The following is an 18,231-nucleotide window of genomic DNA, read 5'->3' as shown; positions in this document are numbered from 1 at the left end:
GGCGCCAGGCCGGGGCTGCCCAGCTCCGTGGCTGGCCGGCCCCAGGACGGACGCCGGACGGACGCAGCAGGAGCGCTAGCAGGAGGCGTCCGCAAAGGGAAGCCCTGYGCGGCGGCGGCGGCCAGCGGCCCCCATCTGCTCGCTCACCCGTGCTGGCGTTCACGTGCTGGCTGCCGCGCGCAGCACCGCCCGACGCAGCAATACCTCCTTCTAACGAAGCGCTAGCGGGTAATTGTCGATATTAGCCACTCTGTTTAGATCTTTCCAAAGCATTTCACCGCGAGCTGTGTCAAATCGGCAAGCTTTTCCTACTGAGGCCAGCTGAAGTTGATGCTTCTCACTATGGCTTTAATAGGGGGTTATTTGATAATTATTAGTCTTTTGCTCATTACCGTGTGCTGTGAAAGCTCCCTGAAGCCGACTGTCTTGGTGCTGACACACAGYGCGCTCCCAGCAGAACAGTCAATACCAGATCCTCCACTCTTACCTTGCAGTTAGAGATCAAAATTGATGGATTACTAGTGATTTGATGATAGATACGCAGTTTTGAATGGGGGGTGTGTGTGAAAATGCTGCATTTGGGCTGGATTTAGAGCAGCCGGACACTGCCGATGCACGGGCTGGCCGGCTGCGCGGTGCCCCCCAAACCTCCTTACAGCTAACAAACCTCCAAGGGTTAAGCAAAGCAGGACACATTAAGACAAACCAGACTTGGATTAAAACATAGACATATCTTTTAAAGGATTTAAAGTTATCATGTTTTCCACTTGCTGATTTGCAACACATACTGTTTTCTTCATGAAAATAGTGAAAACATTCCTCAGCTTCACCGGGTTATCTCACCTAAACTCAATGCAGGTGAAGTTGTGTCTCCATTACTTAATATAAAGTGTCATAATTGCAAGATGCAAATCATTGGGGGAGAAAAATAGACTCCAATTAAAACTCTATTTTTCAGTTAGAGACTGAGAGCAAACTGCTATCGGTTGGTTAAAACCCAAGCGAAGAGCCCGGCACTCGAGCCCGCTCCAAGACACAACATCAGGGTGAACRTTATGGAAGGGACACAAGGCGACCAAGGGCTGAACAAAGCCCCCTAGATTTCAACACAAAATCAGCACTTCCCATAAGCTAAAAAAGGGGGTTTCAATTCCCATTAAAATTTCTCTCCATATCAAGTTAAATGATCATGTGCCAAAGAAAAAGAATGAAAAGGAAACAACAGTTTTTTCAGACTGAACTGATAACACAGGGAATTAAATGGAAAGGGATGCCGTACACGGTCCGACCAAACCAGCCCAGGACGCGAGGCGGAGGGTAGTGACTACAGGCACTCTAAATACATCACTAACGGCAGTCTGTGATGCTACGTTTGGGTTTGCTTCTGACATTTGGATTAGAACAATTACCGCAGGACAGCTAGATCTCCATGTAAAATCACCACCACGCAGTATGACTGGTTAAAAATATACAGGAATTGCTGTTAGTGTTTAAATTGATCATCTTGCTAGGACTGCTAAAGTCATTGCTTGTAGCTATATTCTGGAAATAAACAACTTATTTTTATCCCCTCCAAGTTATCTGGATGACAGGTTTATACAGGAAGTGAGGGATGAAGACAGTTCCTACTATACTGATAAGATTTAATAAAAATCACTGTGTGATTATCAATGTCAAAGTTAAGTGGTGTTATCTGACATCGCATCCCAAACTCCTCAGTGCTGAGTAAGTGAATTCCAGTGGACACACATGTCTCTGAAGGCAATTTGCGCATTAAATCTCTCTTCGGTTTATCTACACAATCTGTATGGAGAAATATCAGAAGTGACTCATAACCAGACAAACATTATTTCCTTACTTTTAAGCCAAAAGGAGAAACATTTTTATTTCAAGCAATTAGCAGCGATAAAATACAACTCCTTTAAAGAGATGTAAACTTGATTTTTAATTTCAGATTCTGAAAAGTTTAGGAAGTCCAGTAGCAGTTTATCTACTGAATATAAAACTGGTAACTGGCCAGCACTTCTTGGAATTTGCAAGATCTCACAGCTCTTGTGCACAAAGCAAAGGCCTACCTACGTAGGAAGTAGTTTAAAAATGCTTCATATGCCAAATCTTTCACATATTACTATAGTACCACTACTCCTACCAGAGAATTATGTTTAGTGTGCAATTAAGTCAGCTTCTTGAAATATAAGGAGCACTGAGACTACTGTGCCATAAGGGGACCATATTGCCTGCAACAAAAACATATCTTAGCGCAATGCTAAATATTTCTCTCTGCATAAATCTGGAATCCCATCTCCAGTAGAGCTCAGTCTCAGAAATGACTCAGAGCAGCCCGGCAGAGAAGTTGCTTCGTACACCAAAGCAGCAAGAGAGTAGCAGCGCCCACCTTGGGTGACTACAACGAAAGCAGATGCACTTGGCAAGTGCTGCACACCCCGGCAGGGCAGCAGTCTGCAAAGCCTTAAAATGAGAATTCCTGTTTAGACCAAATACATGAAACATATTAAATAATAAATTCCTTGGGGCTCAGGTTTCCTTCCTCCTGCTCCTACGTAAAGTAGTATCTGAACTACTTTTCAAATGACACAATCACATACAGTTACATTGCATCATTCCAGTTTTTAGTATCTCAGTAGAAACATTACAAATGAAACTATCCTTCATCAAAAATGCCAGCTTTTAAACCACTTGTTGCTGCTGCAGTCCCAAAGACTGTCCAATTCCGCTGGCAGGGTTTTATTGATTTATTTCACTGAGTTCCCAGCACCAACATCTCCCTCTGAAGATGCAAACCACATGGCACTTGCACACTCTGCCAACAAATAAATAGGTACCTATCGAACGGTACGTATGACTCAGGGCTTCGCACTACACTAAYGACAGTAGGTTACCTCCTGCAACAAGCATTTAGTTATATTAGATGAGTATTCTTCCAGGAGTATATAAACAATGACAAGCACTCAACTCCTGCAGGGAAAAGCTATGCTGTGTGCTTTGGAGGAAAAGTTACTGCTATCCCACCTTGTCCTACAAGACTCATTTCATCAGCTAGCTGAAGTACATGCTACACTATAACTGTTTTCACATCTGATGTGTTCAACAAATAAAACACATTTCTGTTTATTCTCCTATTCCACATGGTTATGAAAAGTTGCAGTGAGAAGCACAATTTCATCATTTCACATAACTTAAAATAACTCAGGAAAGCAGAACTCTGACACTTGGAGGCCTATCAGTCAAAGAAGATGTGAATAGTACTCTTATAATTAAATATCCTAGGGATCTTTAATTCTTTGAGTAGGGACAAAAACTTTCTAAATGTTGACCACACACTTTCACTTGAATTCAAAGATGTGCCATACATTGAAGAAAGATTAAGATTAGACTTTAAGTGAATACAATATTTCTCAATAGTCCTTGACCCCAGCTAAAAACTTAATCACAAAACTCAAAGTACTACTATACAATCACAGCATTTGTTTTTAAAATCAACTTAGTAGTTTTAAGAATAAAGTTATACAATAAGCATGTAGTTCATACGAAGTGTGGCTGCTTCGTGCCTGTACATTTGGCTATAAGACAATGTGCAATTCAAAAAATATTCCATCTAAATTCTAATCAAGTTACAGAAACAGTGATTTCACATTACACAGAAACTCTATTTTTCTTTATCAGGAGCTCTAGAAATTAAAATATTCCAACTGGTCAGAATTTAATTTAACAAACCAGTAGCTTACATTCACATGAAATTTTCTGTTTTTTAAACAAATGCGGTATTCAGGAGAAACGATGAATATGCAGTCCTAATAACTGCCCTGCTCACAGTAGGCAGAAAGAATGCCAGTAAACTGGCTTATGTCGACATCCTCAGCGTGCCCTGGGACCCACCAAATTAACTTGGCGTAAGCACTGTGCTGTACAGCACAATCCCTTGGTTGTGAGGGCTCAAAAAGCACACAAAAGAATAACTTTTTGTAAGGTTCCCCAACGATTAAGCTAAAATAAGTCTGAGCTACTCTAATTTCTGTTTCACTGTATTGCGTGGTTAAGACAAACTGGAAAAAAAGTTAGAAGATACTTACTTCATACAATAAACAGCCCAAAGACCAGATATCAGATTTAAAGTTATAGCCATTTTCATGTATTCTTTCTGGGGACATATAGTACGGAGTTCCCACTGTAAAAAAGCAAACAGAGAAGGAATATTCATCATCTTAGGAAGTGACAGCGCAATGCATATTGTAGAGAAGTTTGCCTTTGTTAAAGGAATAGGTTTAGCACAACTAGCTCCTTAGAAGATTTACACAATAATTTGGAAGCAAGTCAAGGTTTCAACAGCACATTCTTATCTAGAACCAAAAATACGATAATATAAAAAATTAGATGGCAGGTGAGCATTACTGAAAATATCTTTTTTATTTTTGAAATTTGAGGACGATTATCCTCCCCTCCCAGTCTTCCACGTATCTTTGGAATATCTCACATGTACAGAACGACCGCAGATGATCATTCTCCTCTGGTTCACTCAACAGCATACGAAACTGCAAGTTAGATGTCATGAACATTCATTGCTCAAACGAGAGCCTGGTGACAGCATATCAATCGAACGTCCACTTGACATCTGCCGCACTAGCAGCATGACAGACCAGCTCGAGGTACGACGGGGCAGCCTTTTTAAGAGTTCAGGAGACCATTTACTATAGCAGAGAAATGGTGGTAACAAGCCCAACGTCAGACAGGTATTCAGAAACTTTCTGAAGGAATGAAGATAATAAATCCAAACTTTAAAATACTGTTCCAACTTGCAGTCACGTCAGAAGCTGTGGGATTTCTATGCAGTTTCAGAAGTCTGTATTTTATCAAAAGCAATCTACCACAGCATTTAGGACAGGAGTTAGAGGAAATTATTAATAAGTTCCTCATCTCAAAAAGACTCTCTTTTTTAAAATCCTAAATAAGTTTCAGTTGTGGYACTGAAAATACAAGACATCCTGGCACTCTCAACTACATCAAATAATCACCAGATATATCATTTATTAAAACATCCAAGGGCTTTATATGCCCTTTTTTCCTGCTTCCCCTGCTTGCCCATCCCCTGTCAATTTTTTCTGCTTTTGGCATTCCAGCGTATCCTTCTCCTAATTAAAGACCTTTTTCACAAGATGGCAAATGTTTAATTTGCCTGTAACATTCAGTTTTCAGTTTCTTCACTCAAAACCCTGAGAGTGGACAGCTTAAAGACTCGTAAGCAGATGAGCGAGGGTGTAAGAGATGGGGGGAGTGCAGCCACCGCCTTCCCCCAGCTTCCCCGAGCAGGATCCCACACCAAGCACACAAACTACTTGTACTGGAAAGCAGCCGATTCCTGAACAGCAAAATTCCTGCCCACAGTGCACCCGCGACCCGGCACAGAGCCGGGCTGCTGCTGCCTGCAGGACACCCGACCAAAATAGCCTCGGGAGCCGTGAGCTTAGACCGTGCAGTGTTAAGCATACATGTGAGTCCAGAACTTTTTTGCATTCTCCTGTCATCCGGAAAACCTAAACACAGGCCTGGATCCCATTGCTACAGGCACTGTACAACTCACAGGACAGAAAGATGTTTACAGCCCCAAAGAATTCACAAAGCCAGAACACCGAAGAGACGCGGTCAGATGTGGCAGCACCGGAGAGTAAGACAACGCTAGTCCACAGTACACCAGCATCCTAACAGGAGCCAGAAATTAGAGAAGTATAAAAACCTTTTCTTGGGCAATTTAGTCAAAACAAAGAGCATTGGTTTGAAATTAGTACTATCAGTGCTGAAATGCAATTATCCAATTTTTTTCCAAAGCATTCCCCAGCTTGCCCAATCATTCCCAGGCTTATGGTCTCACTGGAAGTATGGGTGCAATACGCATGCCATTCCCAAGGGCTTTGCCACATTCTGAAGCATTCCGAAACCGTACATCTTCCATGGAGTAAACTGGGATCACATTGCACCAGCTACTCCACAGTAAATGCCCATGGCATTTTCCTTCTCTGGGGTGAAAATTAGACAGCTTGCTTAAATAAATAAATACAAAACTCTAATCTTTATTCTATCTTCTGGTCATGCATTTATATGCGCAAACCTTGAGTCTACTAAACCTTAACAATTTTTACTCAGAGCTATTCAGAGACACAATATATAATGTGAAGTGAATCCTGTGACATTGGTGTGAAACATAAGAAGTTACAGAAATACAGTTATTGCAGCTCTGCTTACCAAAATAGACCAAGTAACCAAGAAAGGGGACCACTTCCCTGACTAGCTCATTTATTTGGTCCCCCAGGAGTTTCAGTAATCAGCTGCCCTATATGATAAACTCAGCTTGCATTTACAGGTCATTCAAATAAGCAATTACTTTACCTTCAATGTGGAAGTACCCTAATGAGAAATTAATTTTTTTCAAATTCTATGCAAACTACATGACTGGAAACATAACACCCAGAGATTATTATATTCCCATGCTAGTTCTGCCATATACAATTTTACTTTCCTCCTACAGCTGTCAATTCAGTAATGTTGTATCCAGTCTAGGAATATGCCAAATTGACATTGTCCCAGATTTGGCTAGCTCAAACCGCCAGTGAAAGGCTGCTGCGAATGCGTTAGATCAATGTTCTGCCCACAGTTAACAGATTTTTAACAAACCGGACAGAGTAACTTCACAGAACACCACATTCAAAGAATCCAATGCTTTCCATGGATCTCTCTCATTTACCTGTAAAATGCACATAATGGGAGAGCACAGCCTGCAAATAATTCCCATATATTTTGCAGAGCTCTGTGAAAGAGCTACATTTGGTTAGAACAGCTTTGAGTTGTTAAGCGAAGTTCTTCTTGAAGACGGTTTCGTAAGACTYCGCTGAACACCGATGTGCAGGACAGCTCCCTGCCTTTAACTTCTCAATTTTCTTTTCTCAAATCTGTCAGGAAAGCTAAAGCACTAGCAGCAGCAGCAATCATGCTAGCCCTGCTAGCAGCAAAAGGAGCTGAGGAGGGGTGCATCGCAGCACGCGGAAGCGGCAGGAGCAAATGCGAACGAAGACCATGCCAACTCTTACTCCCACAAGCTTTCGTGCTTCGGAGCGCTTGGCGCCGGTGGTGGTCTCCAGCCTTAGCTGTTCTTGCTCTCGGTTATTCTGGGTCACTGCGTGACAAGCTCAGAGCAAATAATAACGTGTGGGCTCTAAAGTTACGGCCTTGCCTTCCATGTTACTCGGCAGGCTTTGTTCAATTTAAAATTGTCGTTTTGGATAATGCCTTAAAACGACCTTCGATCAAAGCAGAATGACAGGGTTTATAATACGGATGAGTGCGTTATAGCCTGTATTTGATTTTTTGTGCATTAGTCTGTTCCATTATACTAAATAGGTCTGCGGAGCAGCCCACGCCTGAGCTGATTTTATGGAGCCTACCTTGCACATTTACCTATCATTACTGTAGTGTTGTCAGCAAATGTATGAACAAGCAGGTCTCTGCGTTTCAAAACTGATGCATTAATTTTTAAATAACTGTCATGATAGAAGACTGACAAGCCCAATTCTCTTTATGGCCTGTCCAACATTATGTGGGAATCTCCTGTAATGAGCATCTTCTAGAAAACCGCACAAGACTTCCAATGCAATCAGCCAGAGCTCACCATTGCATTACATTAGTCAATTTGACAGAATAGTCTAATCTGAGACTATTAATCAGAAACTTTCTTTGGCATTTGCCCTGCTGAAAATACAAAATATTGTTCAGATTCAATATTAATCACCAGCTGGTAGTGTAATGCCTTTAAAGTTATAAAGGTCGCAAAACATTACAGAAGATTATGACTAAGTAAGCATCTTCTCATTCTATTCCTGAAAGTCTGAGCACTTCACTTGAATATCAGCCTCCTTCAGAGACACCAGAGCAACATTGCTTCTTCCTCCCCTAAGCGCTGTCTGTGCGCCGCAGCTAAACACCCACATGTACCAGAGCATCTCTGGGAAATGTGCAACACCCGAGTGGGGGAAATGCTAATTATTCCGAGTTAGATTAAGAGCTAAGTCTCTTGTTCCGCCAGAAAAACACACAGCCAAGGCAGCAAAGTTATTCCAGAAATAAAATTCAGATTCTTTTCCTCTCATATATAATTTGAATCAAAAAGCCTGTGTGATTAAGCAACCAGTGAGCATCGACACCCTGAGCTGAATCCCCGAACCTGCCACAGAATTGCTCCCGTGCGTCCTTCACTAAATAAGGAAAATTACGCACACCCACTTTGAAAAGATTTTTCAGCCTGAATGAGAGGTGGGTTTTTGTTGTCATGAAAACGACAATTGTCGAGTTATTAGTACACAGTCGCACGGGCACAACTGTGTCTCCTTTTCCATAGGGAGCTCCGTCCTGGGCAAGCGCAGCTTTTCCAGGTATCAACGCTCCCCGTGAAACTTGCACTCAGCTCCTCATGGACAGAAGAAGGAGAAGTCCGAGTTGCTGGCGTAGGAGGCTCCCTCCAACATGTTCGCATTCGCTCAGCCGGAGGCACCRCAGATGAGGCTCTCGCTGCAGCGGTCCCCACACCTTGCGGCAGGCTGTCACTAGACTGACTGGGCAAAAGTATTTCCAAATATTTTAAGAGGTCCTGTATTTTTTTAAATGCTATAAAATACAGACATCTCTTGAAATTGGTCAAACTCGAGAGTCATATTTGGCTTCAAAATATAAGAGGAACAACTGATAAGGAAATTTTTTATTGTTTCATGTTCACCAGCACCTTCCAGCTAATCTTTAATACTGAGCTGAACAGTGTTTCTGAATCTATCGCTTTACTTTCTCACAGCAGGGAACAGAGCTGTGAATATGAAAGAACCTAACAAATTCTGACCTTTATTGTATCTTTACAGAGTATTCCCAGTTTCAAACCAAGAGATATCAGAGCACAACACAGGCCTCAAAGGGGTAACGCTGATTAGAGCACTCCTCCTTTCCAGAGATGTTCTACTTCTGTCAAAACAAACTTTGCAATGTTTTGAGATACTTGTGATTTTTGAAACATGTTCATTACATATGAAAAAGGCAAAGAACTACGCTCAAAAAACCTGAGGTGCCATCCATGAATAACTTCTCGAACTAAGGATACAAGGATAAGCTGCTTCAGAGTAATGAAGAAACATTCAATACTAGAGATTAGATACGATACAGCTTCTCTTGTTAYTGGGACAAAAAAAAAATTGTGAAAGTCTAAGCAACTCAGCTAAGAGAAATCAAGACAGCATCAGGTTATGCTTTTCTTACTTCAGTCATTTATTAGTTACTGAAGTGCCACAAGGTTTCAGGGAACCAGCCTGGAGACGAGTGCGCTGCCTCCATAGCAGCGTCTCGACTGAACATGCAAAGTAAAACAAAAGTTAAACAGTGGTCAAAGGCCCTAAAATATGCTTTAAATTCCTTCAAATCTCATTGCAAGGTACCCACACTAATTGCTTAAGGGAAAACAAAAACAGATTAAATCTACTTGTTCTTCCAGAGAGATTAAATATTATACGTACAGTCCTGCAGCTGTTTCTAACAGACTTGTTGCTTTAAGCTCTCATAATGTTTTCTTATTAGCATTTAATTACATACACAACCCTACCAAGTCTTTATAGTCAAAAGTGTCTTTTTTTTCTTCCATGTAGGTACTGCAATATTCCTGCAATGATTCTGCAGCAAACCTTTCTTCCACAAGCACCGTACTTCATGCATGGACCAAAAGGCCAAACTTTCTCAAGATTATGAGAATACTGGCTATTAAAATTTCAGGCAGAGATTTTTGGTGTCCACTTTTTCTTAACAAGCAATGCTTTCCAGACCCTTCAAGTAACAGGAGTTTTGCTTGGGATGGCAAAATGGCTTTGCAAGCAAAAAAAGAAAAAGAAAAAAAAAAGAATAAAAAGACAAAGACACCCAGGACCCGCATAGCGGAGCTCCCTCATGGACGCAGAGTCACTCCTGCCGGCCCTGGTGCCCAGAGCGAGGCACAGGAGGAGCGTGGACCACCAGCAGCCCATCCACAGCCACTTGCATCTTCTAATTTGGGAAGCTTTGACTTGTATGCATCTCTCAAAAGGAAAATCTGTTCCAAGTTTATTCTTGTCCAAGAATAAATAATAATAAATCATCTGCTCCAAAACAAGACTCTATTCTGTGTCAAAGCATTTTTTTCAAAACATTAAGCCAATCAGAAGCTTGGGATAATGCCAAGTTTATTCGGTTAAAAATGAGCATTATACACAGTTTCACAATAAAGTTACCCATGCTAATATTCATGGGAATTCTCTATATTTATTACAGCTCCTCGTAAATCCAAATCTATCAGTTCATTGTTAAGTTTTCCAAAAGTCTATTCAGTATTTAAATATGTTTTCCTATTTATAGTTTTTGTCTTAAAACTAATCAGGTCTTACAGCAAAAGTTAATGACTTGAAATATTTCTAACAAGTACTTTAGAATACAATTAACCAAAAAATTATTTCTCCGGATGCCCACTTTATAGAAGAGCTTAACAAAATAAATAACAAAACAATCAATTAAACATTAAAAAATATATATTCCTATTCCTTTTAAATCCTGAATGAAAGAGACAACAACTGGAAACATATTATGCACCACTAGTGGAAAATCAACATAACCCAAACTGCATGGTATCATACACCCAAACTACAATATCCAAATGTCACTTCATCGCAACTGGGTGCAAAGCCCTGGGTTAAATATAGTCACTTTTTGTAGTGAAACAGGCTGTCAAACAGGTACCATATGGCTCTTCTAGGGAAAAAAATACCCATGCAAAAAGAAAAAAACTGTAAATGTAATAAAATGCTCACAGTATAAACCCCAAAGGAATAGGCTGTAAAAGTTTTCCGAGAAAATAAGCAGTATTAAAAAAAAAAAATTAGGAAAAAAAAAATTCTCCTCATCTCACCCTGAATTTCTCTTCCTCTGCCCATAAAATGAAGCTTTTGTGATATGCAAACCCAACTCCATTTAAACTAAATCCTGGAAATTTTGCTACAGGGGCGACTTAATCAGGGAAGGAAAGGAGGACAGTAAGCCGCCATGCTGTAATGACAAAAACAAAATTCACCTTAGATGGACTGATTACCTTTAAAATATGGGAGTTTTCTGGCAAAGCTCGTGCAATGAGGAGCTCTCCCTGCGGAAAAGGGGTTCCTGTCCTCTCTCACACGTCATGGAAGGAAGAGGGAAAAGGTGAATTCACCCACATCCTCGCGTCTTCCTCGCTGGCTAGAGGGATTTCGCCATTTTTACCATTTATCGTTCACCCAACCACGCTTCTGTCTTTACCGATACCGAGTTCGTTCTTACTCCCGCAGCGGCCAGGTTTACCTTCCTGCAGGTGTGCCCAGCAGGGGTTTCCAGGCGGCCCTCGCCTTCCCCGCCGCACGAAAGCGCGCTGTTTTGGTGCAGCCGGAGCCCCACCGTCCAGCCGCACGGTTCGCCGCGCGGCCCGGCGTCGCTCCGAGCGAGACGCCCGCTCGCGCCTGGTGAGCTGTGTACGGGCAAATCCTTCATTTCTCTTTCATTACCCCGGCATGTACTGTCACTTAATTTTTATGTATGCAATCCTTCCTGACAAATATGATCTGCTGCCTGGTAATTCGTTTGACGTTCATTCTGTTCCTTGCTCTAATTACGGCTCCCGTCGCTGACACTGAGGCGGCCRCGCTGCCACAGCCGGATAGTACACCTGTCAGACGGGCTGTGCTACTGCCTAATGCCCTTTCATGCCACTCTGATGTTAGCAAATACAAAGAAAGAAAGAAAAAAAAAAAAAATCAGATGAATATATTTGCATAAGCCCTGCGTTCAATTCATGGGTCAGCAGCCATCAAAATTACAGTTCGGGGCGGTTGCCGGGGCAACGCGGCTACAGCCAGCACCCGGAGCACAGCCCGGCCCGTGCCTGGTACCRCGCTCCGCTCCGCGCGACGGCCGCATTCAGCGTTGCTTAAACAAACGTCTTAGTCAAGCCAAAACCAAGATCAGAACACTTCCTGCAGCAATAAAACCTATAAATCTGGCAAATTACCCTTCCCCCCGCCCCCACCCAAAAGCTTCAAGTCTGCATATTTTTTGATTGCAAAAATGCTCTTTTTATTGGAAATGGGAACCAGTGCAAGCGGTGGCCGGCCCATGCCCTGCCTCCCCCTAAACGCCCTCGCTTCGCCCCCCGTCGCTGTGGGCACCTTCCCGCCCGCCTTCAGGAAGGGCAAGGTTGGCCCGGGGAGGCTTCACCCCACGGCAGCCGCTTCCCGTTGAGAGAGAACAACTCCAGCAAAGGTCACAAGCTTGGCTTACGTGTGCAGCCGGTTGCTAAGCCCCAATTTACTCTTATTAATATAATAAGTGCAGTAGTCAAATGAGATAAAATCATATTATTAGACATGATCATATTTCTGCCTGTTCAGATGATGTGATTGTAACTTGCTAAAAAAGGATTTATTTTAATCTGTTAAGTATAGTATACATATGCCAGGATAACTTTTAACGCAAAGAGCAATCTCCTAATATTTTATGAAAATAACAAGTGCCTCACCTTTTCTTTTCTTTTCTTTTTTTTTGTTTGTAGACACACACACATGCACATAATAATAAGGCATATATCTTCCTTTTTTTTTGTATGCTTAAAAGCCCCAGTGTCATTAGAGAGAATATTACCGAGAAAGTTTTTACTCATATTAGAGAAGTGATACAAGCAAGACTCACACGCAACAGAGGAAACTGCATGTGTAAAGACAAACTTTGGAACAAACCTGGCATGTTCTAAAACCAACGGTGAGAGCTAAATGCAAAAGAATTTAAACACCGCACTGAAGGGCAAAGTTACCTCTCTGCTGTAACACCAAAGTACCTTTCGAACTCCCAAAATACAGATTATTGAGAAAGCAAAACTGAGCCACCGCTCAAGAGATTATGCATGCACAGAAGAAAATGGACAATTATGAAATGTTTTATACTGGACACTGTAAGACTTAAAGAATTACTCAAGGATTAATGAGCTGTACATACTGTATAGTTATCTACAGCATCATAATTAATGCTAACAGAAACAAAGTTTATACTTAGTTTCCATATAGTTCCTTCATGTTAACAAAATATCGTTCATGTTATTTATCATTTTATACATACTGAAAATTCTTCTTAAAGAGGACTTTTCCAAAACACTTCAAATTGTAGAAAGAGGAAAGCATGAAAGCATGAAAACATGAAGTAATGGAGTTTAAGAACATACTTATAAGGCATGGAAAAAGTATATGCTCACTCTGATATTCTAGAGTTCCTACTTTCTCTTATAAGATCATAAATAAGGCTTTTTTGTAATGAATTACAGTTTGCTTTGTCAGTTTTTAAAACTATCTATTCATTTTTAAAAATCTAATTGCAATTTCAATTTTACAATGATGCAAAAAATTAATTTTCTGCAACACATCAGAAGGTATCCCTAATAAACTGCGTGTGATACAGTGTAGAACTGATTTTTTTTTAATACTAATTGTCATGTGACAATGCCTTTAGGAAATACTRATAAAGCATGAAAGAGATTAAATGTAAACCAGGTGACTAACAAATTAGTATCAGTAACAAGAGCACAACTTAGGAAAGGGGAAGTATATACTAGAATGCAAGTCTTCCAAATTTCATCCTGTGATATCTCAGAGCTTTTATCAGTTATCACTGAGAACCTATGTCAGATGGGTGAGGCAAAAAAGGAATTAAAAGAGGCTAAGAGAGTGTCTTCACATGGTGACATGGGGGAAAGGAGGAAGGGAGAGACGAACCCAGACACCGTAAACCAGTCAACTTAATTTCAATTCCCAGAAAAATGCTGGACATACATAATCACGCCAGGTGTAAAACAGGAAAAAAAAGAACAAGCAGTGAACAACAGTCAGCACGACTAGTCCAGAACGCATCATCTCCCATGATCTACTTTGCTTCCCTGGCAAGGTAATGGGCTTGAGAGAGAGAGAAGCAAAGATATCCTACAACTTTAGTAGAACTTTTAAGCAAAGTTACATAAGGTTTTGATAAAAGCAAACTGTGAAAGCTGTCTAACTGGAACTACTTCGTGGATGCAAAACTGTTTGGAAAGCAGTTCACGGTCAAAATGCAAGGCTATCTCAGTGACGTTCTGCAGGACACCCGTTAGTTCCAGCTCTGCTCAGCGTGTCCATTAACATGGGGGACGACGGCAACACCGAGTATGCTATTACCTTTGTGGATGACAAGAAGCTGAGATGAACCATAGCACAGCAGAGCAGAGTATAGAATAAAAATTCAGAGTGAGTGCGAGGAGGAGAGTCTGGAGGCAGGACCCAACTCAGTAAGAATAAAAGCAAAGTACTACACTTCAGCAAGCACAGTCAGCTGCACAGACAGAAGACTAGGGAAGGATCTAGAGATACGTGGAAGGCATTAAGAAAACTTGTGTCTTTACCTGAAATTCAGCTCAAGCCTTAGAGGAAGTCCCTCTTTGGAACAGATGAGGCGTGAGGGCTTTAACACCCGCCTTACTTCAGACAGCAGTCAGAATCGCATCTCAGAGGAAGATGGCTGACCAGCATCTGCTAAACGTGTTGGCGTTGTAACAGCTAATTTTAGCAAGCAGAGCGCAGGCATACAAATACGCTATTTTGAGTGGAAAAGCTGCATATGACAACTTTGTTACATTTGCTATAAACCGTATACTTACCAGACAAGACCACGCTCCAGAAAAAATATCAAGTGGCATTTTATGATGAAAAACGTCTAAAACTTTTATATGAAGACTCCAGGTGTTTCAATACTATTTAAAATACATATCATAGAAAACTTTACATGTGTCCATTGAGCCAAACCTCCATCACAGTAAGAGGACAGATAACGCTTATTTTGAACATCAGAGCTGACAATTGTATAGCTGTGCTTGCTTAATGTCTACAAGTATCTCCTTACCTAAGGAATGTGCTGCAGTGGTTTTAGAACTAAAAAATCGGCCTAATCCAAGATCTCCCAGCTTCACCACCCCTGTGGCTGTTATAAACACATTGGCTGGTTTTATGTCTGCAAGAAGAGAAAGGGAAAAGGTCAAAGCCACGAAAGGTTATCTGGTTCTAATACTGCAATAGAAACATAGCCTGGAGCTCCTTCCGTACAAGAGAGACTCGATCACAACCATGTTTCTTCACAGCTTTGATAGGCTGAATCTTCCAAGGCTTCAAGTTCCACAAAAAAAATGAGTATACTTCTCAGCACACAGGAAAAAACAATGAGGGAAATGTTGTAGGCAAACAGCGTAACAGAATAGAGGCAACCTCTTTCACTGATGGAAATCAAAGAAATACTTAAGCCTGCTTCCCTTTGGAAAAGATCATTTTCTACAGGAAAAAGCACTGTATGCAATGCTCCCTTCACGCCAACGGCAAATTACTGTCCTACACTAGACAAATTCTGGGCTCTATACAGCATATTTTGTTTATGTAGTGTAAAAATTACTTAAGCCCAGGTACCCCAAGCAGTCACACCAGGGTTTGCATTAGTGAGGTTCTTTCCCCACAAGTTAAAGATGACTAAATGTGATAGATTCCAAATTTCAGCTACCAACTGTAGGCTTAATTTATGTAAAACTTACAAGCTAGATCAGAAGATGTATACAGAAGGCAAAATGCTACTTCTCTCTTTCCTGAAAAAATTGGTGAAGAATTCACTGCTTGTGAGGAGAAAGAAAATAATGAGCAGCAGAGATTGCTATTAGTGCCCTCTGGGATATTTGCATTTCCTGGGTCAATTCCTTCACAAAGCATTTCATTTATATTGAAAGAAGCAACATAATTTTTGGATAGAACCCAAAGTGATGAAAAGCTCTAAGACAAGAGATTCAAAAATTATTAATGAAAATTGAGAGCAGGGTACGAGAGAAAGTGTGGAACATATTTGTATTAATATTTCAGAAAAGCTCGCAAGACAGAAAAACTCTTCTAAACTCTCTAAGGTCACAGCTAATATAATGAAGACTATTTCTTAGAGTTCACTGTATTCAGTAGTCTCAGCATTTTACTTCTGACACTTTTCTAATGGCAAGTTTGACACTTCTACTTAATATCAGTGTCTGGAATACAAAGCAGCTCATCTGCCTAATACCACACTCACTTCAGACTGAATCCTTTAACAATGATGCAAAAGACAGAAGGAGAAATCCATCTTGCAAGCTCCAGCCTCTCTAAACATGCATTGGCTGAACATCAGCATAATTGTTTTTGAATGTAGTCGCTTACTAATTGGAACATTATATTATTATTCAGTGAAAAGAGACTGAATTAATGTTACCTCTGTGCATCACCCTGCGGGAGTGCATGTGTTCAACTGCACTGCATAACTGCACAAAATATTTCCACACCGTCCTTTCCGGGATTAACCGTTTCTGCTTTTTAAAATACTGTGGAAGGAAATAAATAAAAGATCAGTGAAGTAACATATTTGTCTCATTCCTGGACTCATGTTAGTCAGCTGCAGGTTGCTCATGTCTTCTAGATCTGCATCAGCATGACTTTTCTTCTGATTAGCATTTAACTCCTTCTCGCTGTATGTAAACTTCAATGCAGTTCACTAATTAACAACTATTATGAAAAACACACTTAAGTAGGTTTGACATTTTTGAATGGACACCAATTATAATTAGCATTAATTTCCTTAATTACCTTGCAAAACATATTTAATGCTTCAAAACAACAAATGTCTCAAACATTTTGCCTTAAGTAACAAAGGATCATTAAAAAAAAGCTTGTAAACATTTGTTATTGTACAGTCTATTAACAATAACAAAATCAGTTTCTCCGTTTCAAAAGATTGCAATAGCATCAATAAAGCATTYTTCTTCTGTGATCACGTAGAATAGTATATTTTATTTCACGCACAATGGGAACGTTAAATTAACTGAACCTTCTCTAGTGAGATGCAAAGACACTACAGATCAAGAAAGACAAAAATTTGGAGAAAGCGTGTTTTGTGTGTGTTTATGAAGTGCTAAGCATAACTGAGTCTAGATACCACTGAGCTCTGGGCATCAACAGCTCTCAGATAAAATAATCACGACCGTCACCATAACACACACAACAAAGACCAGTGCGATGTGCTTATCTAGAAAACTTAAGTCTTCTTCCCAAGCAACCTACCAGAGGAATAAACAGCCAGCTGCCCACCCCAGTGGAAGCTAAACATTACATATCTTCACCTATTTTTTTCCATTTCAAGAATGTCTTTCAGCCCTGTGGATGATGCCCAGATTCCCCAGTCCTCTTCCAAGACTTCCTAAAATTCCATTACTTTTGATTATTGGTCTCTGACTTCTCATTGCTTATTCTTGTGCCACATACTGAGCAAGTTCTTCACCTACAGCACCAACAACATACACACCTAATACACTTCACAACTTCCAGTGCTTTAAGATTTATCCTCATCCTTTGATATACAAGGTAACGTTAGATGATGACAGTCTCGGAAATGCTGCACACCTTTCTAGCTCTACAGCTGCATTTCTTTTGCATCGTACATGTCGGAATTTCCGTTAGAACCATGTAAGAGCAAGAATAAAGGAGGAAATGGGTTGGAAGTGCCCCTTTTCTGCATCTTGTGTTTTTTCCTCTCGGTACAGACATCTGATGTCCATTGTCACGTTTTATATTTTATGTGAAATGCTGCTAATGGTTCTTGTTTGACTCAAGTAATGGCAAATTTTCATTTTGCAGATCAGCTGCGAAGGGGCGTGACCGTGCAATTCCCCAAGCAGCAAATCTGACAGCTTGCAACAGTTTCAACCCAAAACTTGATAGAGAGCACAGAGGAATTACAGAGGGTGATGGATAAAGTGTTATATACACGATATTATTTAATTTTCATTAAAGTAGTTAGGAGAGGATATGCACAACCCCAAGTGATAATTTTCTAAATGTCATGTCCAATAAGGCTCGCCCGACATTTACAAGGAAGTCCCGGCTCTCCGGCGGGTTATCCAGCAACGCTCCGCGGCACCAGCTTTGCAGTACCTCATAAATAATGCAGGCAACAGGGGCGTGACAAAGACAGACCCTGTTTTTAGCACTCTCGCACCTTCGGCATGGTGTTATTGCTGTTCCTACCGCCTCTCTGAAACTGAAAATCCTAACATAAGTTTTAATTCCAGAG

At 40.8% G+C, this 18,231-nt stretch overlaps 1 protein-coding gene across 2 annotated transcripts in view; it reads right to left on the bottom strand.

Moving 5' to 3' along the window:
* The window catches only part of NEK6 (NIMA related kinase 6), a 76,228-nt gene that overhangs the window by 8,497 nt on the left and 49,500 nt on the right, over positions 1–18,231 (bottom strand). For both annotated transcript variants that reach the window (XM_026090046.1, XM_026090055.1), the window contains exons 6-8: positions 16,378–16,486; positions 15,007–15,114; positions 4,092–4,186 (exon numbers count right to left, since the gene is read on the bottom strand). In XM_026090046.1, the coding sequence (XP_025945831.1) occupies positions 4,092–4,186; positions 15,007–15,114; positions 16,378–16,486 (312 nt within the window). The remainder of the gene's footprint in view (positions 1–4,091; positions 4,187–15,006; positions 15,115–16,377; positions 16,487–18,231) is intronic.

This window comes from Apteryx rowi, unplaced genomic scaffold, assembly GCF_003343035.1.
Source record: "Apteryx rowi isolate R43461 unplaced genomic scaffold, aptRow1 scaffold_120, whole genome shotgun sequence".
Lineage (NCBI taxonomy): Eukaryota > Metazoa > Chordata > Aves > Apterygiformes > Apterygidae > Apteryx > Apteryx rowi.
This window is presented reverse-complemented; position numbering and strand designations above follow the sequence as displayed.